This window comes from Astyanax mexicanus, chromosome 10, assembly GCF_023375975.1.
Source record: "Astyanax mexicanus isolate ESR-SI-001 chromosome 10, AstMex3_surface, whole genome shotgun sequence".
In the NCBI taxonomy this organism is placed as follows: Eukaryota; Metazoa; Chordata; class Actinopteri; order Characiformes; family Acestrorhamphidae; genus Astyanax; species Astyanax mexicanus.
The window spans coordinates 45,622,773-45,634,735 of NC_064417.1; the positions used below are offsets into that span (position 1 = coordinate 45,622,773).

The 11,963-nt window shown below is 36.6% G+C and overlaps 1 protein-coding gene across 1 annotated transcript; it reads left to right on the forward strand.

Annotated features, from left to right (window-relative positions):
• her5 (hairy-related 5) lies at positions 1-1,877 on the forward strand (the record flags this gene model as incomplete). Its single annotated transcript, XM_007258678.4, has 3 exons — positions 1-132; positions 487-582; positions 704-1,877. Coding segments are annotated over 3 exons (789 nt in total), but the record flags the coding sequence as incomplete, so codon positions are not given.
• Between the last annotated feature and the right edge of the window lie 10,086 nt (positions 1,878-11,963).

Genomic DNA, 11,963 nt, shown 5'->3' on the forward strand with positions numbered 1-11,963 from the left:
TTGAGTGCAGCCCAGCGGTTTAATAAGCGCTATGGATCTTACTGTCTGATTACTAGCTGTAAATCTAGTTGTACTTCAAGTGTGAGCAAGATGGCAACTGGCATACAGGATCAACAAGATATGATGAGAAGGGTAAGAAAGCAAAAACATTGTCTAACTGTTTGTTCTATTATCTGTATATAGCTGACAAAATTCCTGAAAATATGATGATGCAGCTTGTACTGAAAGAGTCCTTTTAAAGCCATGTATCTTATGTACCACTTGTGGGCTTATGTGATAGGATTTTTAATAACTGTTATATATAGAATTGGCTTTAAAGAGTAGATTTGAAAAAAAAAATCAGGGCCAAAACATTTCTGTAATCTTAAAACATAGAGATGTGTGGATGTATTTTAGAACAAATAATATTTAACTTCAGTTAACTCTAGACCCAAATTATGTTCATGCTGTTGGTGTTAATGAGTTTTATTGTTTGTTCTTCTCCAGGTTCCCAAACCTCTTATGGAGAAACGAAGGAGAGACCGTATTAACCACAGTCTGGAAACATTGAGGCTTCTCTTGCTGGAGAGCACATGTAATGAGGTAAGTTCTGACCTTCAATCCAGTGTTTACCAATTCTTGAACCCAAAGTAATTGGTTAAATGTGTTTGTACACATGATTCAGTTTGTTTAACTCTATTGTTCTCTTCATATTTTTTAAAAGAAACTAAAGAATCCCAAAGTGGAAAAGGCTGAAATCCTGGAGAGTGTTGTGAATTTCCTGAGGGCTGAGCAACGACTGGGATCCAATCGTCACCCATATCAAATTAAAAGAGGAAAGAGGGCACACACAGATTACGAGGATGAGGTGGGATCCCCTTGCAAGCGACAACAGAACTTCCAAGACGGGATGAGAACCTGTCTACTCAGAGTCAGTAATTTCATCGCAAGCAAGAGCCAAGGGGAGTCAGGAGATGCTTTGGAAAACATGCGTCAGAAGTTGCAGCAGAACATTCATGATCATTCCAGTCAGAGTCATCTGATGTCTACAAGCCAGCTTCACCATGGATCCCCAAGGCACCTTAAACGCGATTCCACACCAGAAATCACCACACCAGGACAGTGGTCATTTACTCAAGGGGAGTCACCAGGTCTCTGCAAAGTATTGGGTCAGCCCCAGCTTTCTCAAAGAACTGTCATGTATGAACCTACACATCAGATGAGCCCCAGCACCAAACAGCCTTTGATTGTCAACGATTTGGTGTGGAGGCCCTGGCCACAGTAGAGACATTGGTGGCACATTGCAGTGAATTGTGGAGGGGTCAGAAAGATTGAAAGATGAATTATCATCAGCCATGACAATGCAAATGAATCTATTGACCCTGGAGCAAAATGGCCAACCAAAGACTATAAAATGTGCAGCATATGTAAATATGTCCATTTTGTACATACATACTGAAATCTTTATTTTGATATAAAACAGCAATGCCAAAAATGTATTGTGCTCTTATGCACACACATACCTTGTATGGAGATGTATATGTTTTTGAAGAAAAGTACTTTTTAGCATTTTTTATAGACCTTACACATTTTTGTAAGGAGACATTTAGCAGGAGCCACATTTGCAGGTAGCATGTGAAGCTGTATGGTGTTTGTATGTTTTTTATCTGAACCAGACAGCTCTGCAAGCAAACTGCCTAACACTTAAATGTTTACTTTATTAAGTGCTAGGAACACTTATATGCATGCCAGTGCACATGCTTGTACTTAATCTGTTACTTTTTATCTTTTTTATGTGCTGAACAATTCTTGTAAAATGTTTGGTTCCATGCAGCCCATTGTACGTTCTGCAAACAATGTTTTTTTCTACATTGACAGAATAAACTTGAGGGAATATACATTCTTGAATACGTTGTTCATTTCTGTATGGCTCTTGGAGGTTTGCCTCAAAAAAAATCTTCCTCAGACTTTGTGTGAATGTGCAGTGATATAAACTGATAACAGGTCTAACATCTGCAGACTTTCAGCTAGCTAATGTTTCATATCAACTCATTGTTTTCTCAGTAATGTGAGAAAGGCTGCAGTTCGATGGCAGGCAGAACCCATTGACTTGCAAATAGCTGATTAGGCTTTCTGTTCTGATCTTAACTGTAGTCATTTTCAGCCTCTTCCTGCAGCAATTACACAATCACCCCAATGCTACACAATCACAATTAGTTCAATAAATAGTTGCTGATAGTCACTCTTATACCAACAGTTTGAAATATTTTACACCTAGACTTTCATAATAGAAACCACAATTGAAATAAGCATGTGTTAAGAGACCTGCTTCCAATCTGGGTCTACCCATCATGCCTTACAGCAGCACAACTGCAACTGCAACTGGATTGTCAGAATAAACTTTTTTTTTTATATAAAACCTGACTGCATCTCTATATGCAAAGGTAAGCTTTAAAGAAAATGATTAATACATCAACAGCGATGTGTTTTTGGCGTAAGTTAGAAGAAGAAAACCATCTATCAGCTTCTACTGATGTCCACTGTAATGTGATTTATAATGGAAGACAATGTCTGCATGTAAACAAAATAATAAAAAAAACACCTAGTGTCATTTAAAATAGTAATAGAAAAAAAAAAGCATTTGCAACTAATATTACAGCTTATGCTTAAGGTCAGCATTGTCATCTGTACAGGTTTTTACTTTTCAAGTTTTTCAGGTTTTACTGGCTTTCATATCAATACACAAACACAATTTTTTTTATAGAAAATTACCATGAAAATAAAGAATGCATTATTATTTAGGTTTTACTAACAAATATTTATTTACAGTGTACCTTAGTCAACCCAGCTTCTGATAAAGTCCATTGTGATGCGTTTTCCGGTGGAACATAATGCCTTGATGCAAAAATGAAACATTTAAGTTTTTATTAAAATTTGTCATTTCTACCAACTAATAGTACAGCCTATGACTAAGACCAACATGTTTATTTTTAGTTATTCACTTTTTACTGACAGCTCCTACTGAAATCCAATATGATATATTTTCTGATAAAACATGATGCTCACAAAAAAGAGTGATAACTGGAGGTAATTTGCAAGGCCCCATGCTAAGTAAACATTCTAATTAATATTAAAGTCTATGGCATTTAGCAGTTTTTCATTTATTGACATAACTTGTCTTGGTCTTGTGTTTTGCTAATACAAATTGTTTCACATTTTGCTTTCATTGCAAGGTTAGAAGTTTTCTGAGCATCCAGAAAAATATACAGCTCTGGAAAAAAATAAGAGACCACTTCAGTTTCTGAATCAGTTTCTCTCATTTTGCTATTTATAGGTATATGGTGAGTAAAATGAACATTGTTGTTTTATTCCATAAATAACGGACAAAATTTCTCCCAAATTCCAAATAAAAATATTGTCATTTAGAGCATTTATTTGCAGAAAATGAAAAATGACTGAACTATTTAAAATGCAGAACTCTTGGACCTCAAATAATGCAAAGAAAACAAATTCATATTCATAAAGTTTTAGAGTTCAGAAATCAATATTAAGTGGAATACCCCTGGTTTTTACACAGTTTATCACAGTTTTCATGCATCTTGGCAAGTTCTCCTCCACCAGTCTTACACTCTGCTTTTAGATAACATTATGCCACTCCTGGGTGCAAATATTCAAGCAGTTCAGTTTGGTTTGATGGCTTGTGATCATCTATCTTTCTCTTGATTATATTCCAGAGGTTTTTAATTTGGTAAAATCAAAGAAACTCGTAATTTTTAAGTGGTCTCTTATTTTTTTAGAGCTGTATATAAAAAAGTTTGATGATTTTGTTCTTTACACGTATTTCAACTATAAATATTTTAGCATGACATTATGACATTTTTATTGCCAAATAGCAAGCCTGGCGCAGTGACAAAATATCTGAAAAAAGAGTAAAGTGAAGATTGTGTTGAGATATTTTACTCATGTGCAACCACGTGGACACGATATATTCATGAACTATTTCACGGCAAAATTTAAACTCAAACTTTATCCATTGTGCGAAAGTTTCATTTCTATGGTAACGATCTTTGGATCAAAGAAAACGGCTTAGAGCAGCTAAGGTGAACCGCGGACAAAAGCCGCTTTTATGCGCCGCTTCTCTGCGCTTTGTCGCCTCTGGATCAGTCCTGCAATAAAGCGACTTTCAATAGAAATCAGATTAAAGCTTCAATAGAAGGAAGACTCTCACCAAACAACCGCCCGACGACTGAACCCGCCATTACTGGGGATAATTCTCCCAAATGCAATTACTAGTTTTGAGTTAAAAGGATTAGCTTTGAGGAGGATGCTTTTCCAGAGCGGATGTGTCTTCGTCCGACAATCCTTACCAACGTACAACTGACCGTATTTACTGAGCAAGAGTAGCATCCCGTCCCTTTACAAAAAAAAACTAGGTTATATTAGCCTAACTTAGCCTTTACGTTTGACTGTAAAGCGAATAACTAAATATATCGTATCATATACACATACTAATAAATAAGGTAGTTTTGTGAGATGGCGTAGGCAAAAGCGCAGGTATAGGTTTTACAATAACGTATAAACACAAGTTTCAGAGTAAGACTGTTGTGTATCTATATACAGTAATACGTTTCCATTAACATGGAAAGAAAACCATTTCTAATTATCAATATCCAAACATGGACTGTACATGGTTTCGGCATCATATATAACTAAAACGTTTGTAGACACCTGCTTATCAAGCGTTTCTTATAAAATCAAGAGTATTCAGTATTCCGAAGAGTTTGTATAGACACCTCCTCCAACCCTAGTCAAATGTCGAATTTTACTGTTACAAAATAATTAAATTCCGCCACAAGGATGGGTGAAAGGTTTAGGTCAAAACACAATCTTGTTATTTAATAGAGGTCCAAAGCATCTGAGAATGGGCAATGGAATTTAGAAGTCATGGGCTATATTTGTTATCCAACAACTGTGATTTTAATGATAAACCGAATGTCTGAAACCTTTGCACAGTTTTATATACAGTATTTGTACACTTCTAATTGATACCTAATACTTGCCACTGCTGCATTGGGTTGTGGAACAGTGGAACTGCGTGGAACTCAAGTACCACTTAGATGAGTGAGAGTGGAGTCTATGGTTCAAAACTAACCATCCATCCTGGTGTCTGAATGCAACCAAAGCACCACATGAGTAGTCCAGCATTTAGTGTTAAACCAGACGACATGACTGTGATTCATTTAAACAGATTTGTGTGCTGGGGTTGTTCAGGAAATATCTTTTTTTTTTAAATAAGAAATTCATGTTCCTATTTACAGTATTTTACAGAATGGCTACCTTCACACAACAGTAAAAGCTCTGTTATTGCAAAAACAATAGTTTACATCCACACAGTACTATACACCGTAAATACATGTATTTAAATCTAATTATATCTGAATACATTGAGTATAATAAAATGTCCAAATATTTCTAAATACAATCCGCTTCCTTACGTCATTATAGAAAGTAGCACATTTTATGTGCAAGAATGTAGATTTAGTCATTTCGGAAATAATCCGAACAGACCGTCAGTAAAATAAACATTCAGGCTGAGTAAACAGTGCGGGTTGTGGGGTTCAGGGCGCCGTGTGCTGAAGAGGTGGCGTTCGGGTGCTCAGGTGTGAATTCATTTGAGTGTTTGTCTCGTGGAGGGGCAAGTTAAGGACACGCGCCCGAGCGCACGCGACTCTCTCGCGCCTTCACGCGAAAGAAAGCATGCCTTGGCTACACCACACAGATCCACTATGTACTCTGGAATATTAATCTGTCTGTTAAATTTGAGTCAGATTTTGACATAGTTGCAACAGAAACGTAAAGTACCCATGATCTTAGTTGTATGATATAGGATAGCAAAGAATATTGAAAAAACGTTGGTAACGTTCAATATTGTAGTGTTTAAGGTGGAAAACAACCGTTAACAACTTTTAAATGATCTTTGTTGAAATTATGGCATTGAATAAAGGTTCATTTAAAGACTTTGAATGGCTGGGGTTCTTCTAAAGTAATAATGCTTTTAATCAACAGGTACTCCCCACACATAATAATTATCACTTAAATGTCAATTTCTACACTACACGAACACAATGCAAGTTATAAGAATATAATTCAAACAAAGTATACATATTGAATGGATGCAAAGTTTAATACAAACAATATACAGCTCTGGAAATAATTAAGAGACCACTTCAGTTTCTGAATAAGTTTCTCTGGTTATGCTATTTATAGGTTTATGTTTGAGTAAAATGAACATTGTCGTTTTATTCTACAAACTACGGACAACATTACTCGCAAATTCCAAATAAAAACATTGTCATTTAGAGCATATATTTGCAGAAAATGAGAAATGGCTGAAATAACATGCAAATCTTTCAGACCTCAAATGATGCAAAGAAAACAAGTTCATATTATAAAGTTTTAGGAGTTCAGAAATCAATATTTGGTGGAGGAGAACATGCATCTTGGCATGATCTCCTCCACCAGTCTTACACACTGCTTTTAGATAACTTTATGCCACTTCTGGTGCAAAATTTCAAACAGTTTAGCTTGGTTTGATGGCTTGTGATAATCCATCTCCCTCTTGATTATATTCCAGAGGTTTTTAAATTTGGTAAAATCAAAGAGAAACTCATTACTTTTAAGTGGTCTCTTATTTTTTCCAGAGCTGTATATCTTTGTTGATTGTCGAATCAATGTAAAATGGATGTGCACGAATAAATCAGTTCTGACTTCGGAGATCAGAGATGGAAAAATTAAACTTGAATTCCTGAACATGGACATACGTCTGGTATCAGTGTATTTATCACTTAACAATCGTTGCATCAGCTGAGCCGAAAACTGATTTGCTTGCAGTGTTCCCGTGGGATATGAGGCAGGGTTCAGTTCTCAAAGATGCGTGTTAATGATGTTTTATTCATTTACCCCCAAAATACACAAGCACGTGCGGCCTTTCTCAGCTAAACCGTCACCTCTCTTCTAGCCTTGCATGGCTGATATGGTCTTCGTTCTACAGCATATGCAGTCAGTGGTGGCCATTTGGTTCCAAAGTGTAAATACAATAGCATCCAGTGGAAAGCAGCACGTGTCTTCGAATGGTTATTGAAACTATACGCCTTGGAACAACATTCACCAGGTCCACCAGACATGACCTTTCAGCACCAAAATCAGGAGAAAAAACGATCAAACCAAGTAGGACTAGAATTAGGCGAGAACAGAGTCTTGGCCAAAATGTGTAACGCGAGTCAAAATGCTGGGAATATTTGCTTACAATGCTTCTAACATTTTATGAACATTTTATAAGTTTCTATATTTCTGCATTAATCTCAAAGAGTAGGCTATATTTTAACTTATAGTATTTTGGACAGATTTTTGAGCGCACAACGCAATGTACAACTGAATAAAGGACCATTTCTTGGAACAAAAGTAAGACAAAAGTAAAGAAAGAAACTGCACTGCAGTAACCTTTCAACTCTAAATCCAAACTAAAACAGACGTTTACACATACATTCTGATGCTTCGCTCCTTTTATCTCGTAAGTACACACTAAAAAAAATAAGTACAGATTTGTACTTAAAAGAGTACAGCTTTGTCCTTATATTGCGGCAGATATGGTACAGTACGATGTTTTTTTAAGATTTTAAAGATTATACATTAAAAATGCATAAATAATATATATATATCGGTTATTAGTGCAGTGATAAAGAATACCAAATGTACATTTGGCTGGTTAAATCGTACAAATCTGTACTTCCTGTTGTACTTCAGAGGGAACGATTAACATCTGACCCTGTAAAGACCAACATTACACCTTATACAATTATGAAAAAATTGACTACACCTTTACCGTACCTCTGTTTTTAGTGCCCATTGCTGGGCATGGGCAGTAACAATTCAGAAAAGATTTTAAAGTTCCAGACAAGATATGTCCCACTTTTTGTATCTTAGGTTAATGTGTTTAACCGAGTTCCAGGTGGAAACTTGAAAGAAATGTGGAAAAATCTATCTATTAAAATATCTAGATATCAAAAGAGTAGCAAAAAGCTATGTAAATGAGTTTTATTTGCATGGTAGGTTGCAGGTCTAATGAAAGGTTAATCCTGTTAAAGGGTCCTCGCTCCAGCTGAGGATGCTGGGCGGTGGGCGGGTGTGAATGGACACTGATCTAAAGGCCACGCCCCCGCCTTAAGTCAAAGAGCGCTTCTTTTAAATGGCTTTTATTCATGTCGGTTTAAGCCCCTGCGGGTGGGAAATGAAGGGGGTGAAGCCCCCCTCCACGGGACATTAATTGAAGGTGAGAATCCACAATGCTGGCGTATGTTGGCCCGGCAATGCTGCATACTGCGCCCTGTTGCGCGAGGGGTGTGGGGGCTTGTGGGGGGCACTATGGTGAACAGCTGCCCTATGTGCCTCGCGCCTGCCCCTGTCATTACAGAAACCACGGCACGGCGCGGCTCACCACGCGCGCTATAATGCAGGAGAGGCGGACACCGTGCAGGTGGCCATGCATGGGGTGGTCGAAGGGGGACTTGAACGCATGCCAGTGCCTCGTGATTGTTGTGTGCTCGTGATGTGTTCCCATGTGCTCCTATATCTACTGCACAACTTGGGCCTATAAAAATTACATTTTAAAGGCGGCGTGGCTAATAAATGCAAGTTTATGAATAGGATTTTTTTAAACTTTGTGCCATCATTTACAACACTTTATTCTATTTTTTACACTTTAAGAAATATAAGTTCAGATTTGTACCTAAAAAAGTACAAAGCTTGTCGCTGGGGCTGTACCTTATATTGAGGTACAAAAAAGTACCTTTCAGTGAAAGTCCTTTTTTGTAGCCATGGTTTTTGTGCCAGTAAAGATTATAAAGATTATAAACATTATCATCAACTAAATATGGCTCAAAAACTTCATGATCCAAAATTGTCTGGCTTTCAAATAAAAAATGTGCAATAAAATATATATTGTTTATTAGTACAGTGATACAGAACACTGAATGTACCCTTTGGCTGGTTAAATGGTACAAATTTGTACTTATTGCTGTTAGAAATTACTTTGTACTTCAGAGGGAACAAATCTGACCCTGTAAAAAACAATATTGTACCTTTGACGGTATGAAGAGTGTACCTTTGAGTACAAAAAGTACTCATATCGTACCTCTGTTTTTCAGAGTGTACTATCAAATACAATCTATCCCATCGTGAGGGCATCATATCACATTTAATCCTTTGTAGTGGCCCTTCCTCATTAGAGGAGCACATCATTGTATGTTCTCTGAGCAGTTGGTGAACCATAGGCCCCCATTAATTTTTCCTAGAAGGGGCACCCTATAGGACACTCAATCACTCAAAAGTGACCACTTGAAAAAGTTTTTTTTATTTTACCAAATAGAAAACCTCTGGAATATAATCAAGAGGAAGATGAATAATAACAAGCCATTAAACCAAGCTGAACTGCTTGAATTTTTGCACTAGGAGTAAAGATATCCAAAAGCAGTGTGTAAGACTGGTGAAGGAGAACATGCCAAGATGCATGGAAAATGTGATTAAAAACCAGGGTTATTCCACCAAATATTGATTTCTGATCTGAATATGAACTTGTTTTTTGTATTGTTTGAGGTCTAAAAGCTCTGCATCTTTTTTGTTATTTCAGCCATTTCTCATTTCCTGCAAATAAATGCTCTAAATGACACATTTTTATTTGCAATTTAGGCAAAATGTTGTCCGTAGTTTATGGAATACAACAAGAATGTTCATTTTACTTAAACATATACATAGACATATATAGATAGTTCAGAAACTGAAGTGGTCTTTTATTTTTTTCCAGAGCTGTATACGTATATTTGTACACATACTGTATGAATACATAAGCAACTAGATCAAAGATGCAAAATCTAACATTTTAGGTATTAATATAGCAACTATCACAACTACTTTCTATGTAAAGATGAAGTGGAGTAAACTATTTATGTGTATGTGGAAACTTAGTACCTCCCACAGAGAAAAAAGACACTGATTATCCACACAGTACTATGCATGTAACATGTAAGCAGAGTGCATGACGAACCATTTAGGTAAAAGCAACCATCCAAATATTCCTACACCAAAAACTCATCATCATCATTAATGCATCAAGTCATTTAACAATAGAGTCCCCTGTAAAAATACTGAAAAAGTAATACTGATCCAATTTCTGAAAACGTTTGAGTTTGACATTAAAAGATGAACTGGAGGCAATATATAGAGACAAAAGATGACAGTTTTAGTTTCCATGTATTTACATCTGTATCTGATACACAGTTCAGAGGATAGCACCCACCCAAGGTCTGCCTGTTTGCAATCTGTTACTTGGTACACCAGTGATGACTTTCTTCTTCAGGCCATTCCAAATGGCTTTACGGTTATGGCCATTATTTCTTCCATTTATCTCTCTTTCTGCTTGTCATCCATAGACAGCTCTCTGGTTTTCATGTTGGTTATTCCTTTAACTATAAATGCACAGTCTGAACAGGCAAAATCCAAATCGTACTACATATTTATTGAATTATCATTGTATGAGAACACACCTGGGCAACAAAACATACCAGACAGACACATGTTCCAGTACTTTTACTAACAAGAAAATAATAGCTGGGAAATAAGAAAATAAAAATCTGAAATGTTGTTCTTTTGTCTCATATTTATTTTTTGATGTCCAACCCAAATTTCAGTCTACATAAATAAATAAATTGCTGACAGTTTTTCAATACTTTTGGAGGGGAATGTATATTGTAACGATACATTGATTAATTCTGGAGCAGGAAAGCAAAACAACTCAAAACAACCAGGAACAGCAGCAAAGATTTGCAGCGGGTTAGCAGGTTAGGCATGATGCTAACAGTTGACCCCAGCAGGGTGGGAGCTGCAATGCTAACAGAAGCAATATACAGGCTTGGCCGAGTTGGAGTAGACAAATGTGAGGAGGGAGGCGTGGCATCTACTGGCAGAAAACGCCTATTGTGCATGAGCGACAAATCAAGAATTTGAGTTAAGGAGTTAAGGATTAATAAAGTGCCCTCTAGAGTGACAAAAAAGAGACACAGTGTTTTATAATCTGCCCTTTTTGTGGGGAAAAAGAAATCAAGTGCCTGCTAGTACCAGACATTGTCATTAAGACAATGTGCCTTAATGACACATTAAGACACAAAACAATGCCCTTCCTGTAGAAAATGGAGCCATTGCAAGTCTGCCACTTAAATACTTGTTGATAATTCATGTCTTGTTAATAAGATATCTTAAAATATGTATGTACTGGCTTGTGCATTTTCACAAAAAATCTGTCCGTTAATTTTTTTTTACTGTTGAACTTATTTCTGAAAATGCTTTGGTTTTCTATAGAATCTCTTATTTTGTATCACACTAATAAATAATCGATCAGGTGTTTTAAAGATTGGATGTCTTTTTGTCCAGACATTATATTAAAAAGCATCAATTCCCACATGTATCTTGTCATAAAGGCCATTAAAAAGATTTAGCAGATCCCTGAGGATACAGACACTTCACAGAGAACATCACCATCACTATCTGATGTTTCCAAAGTGGATCCATTATTTCATCATTCACTCTGACATGCAGTCTGCCTTTCTGGGATAAACTGCCTCCAGCTGCTTTTATCTGAATGCCCTGTTCTCACTGCTGAACTTACTGAAGTTTCAATACCAGGATGATGTAAAATATGTTGTCTCTTGATAATCTAATGTAGTCTCCTGATATAGCTTTAATATATTAATAATCACTACCAGTACCGTTGACTGTTTTGGGATTTTAAAATGTATCTGAAATCAGCTCGAGGCTGTGTACGCTAGTGAAGCACACTGCCTGTGGGTATTATGAGAAATGGGAGGCTAGATTTATTATAGATACATTATCTGATGATGTCATGTGATGTTTTTGCTTTCTCTCAGTCCAGCAAA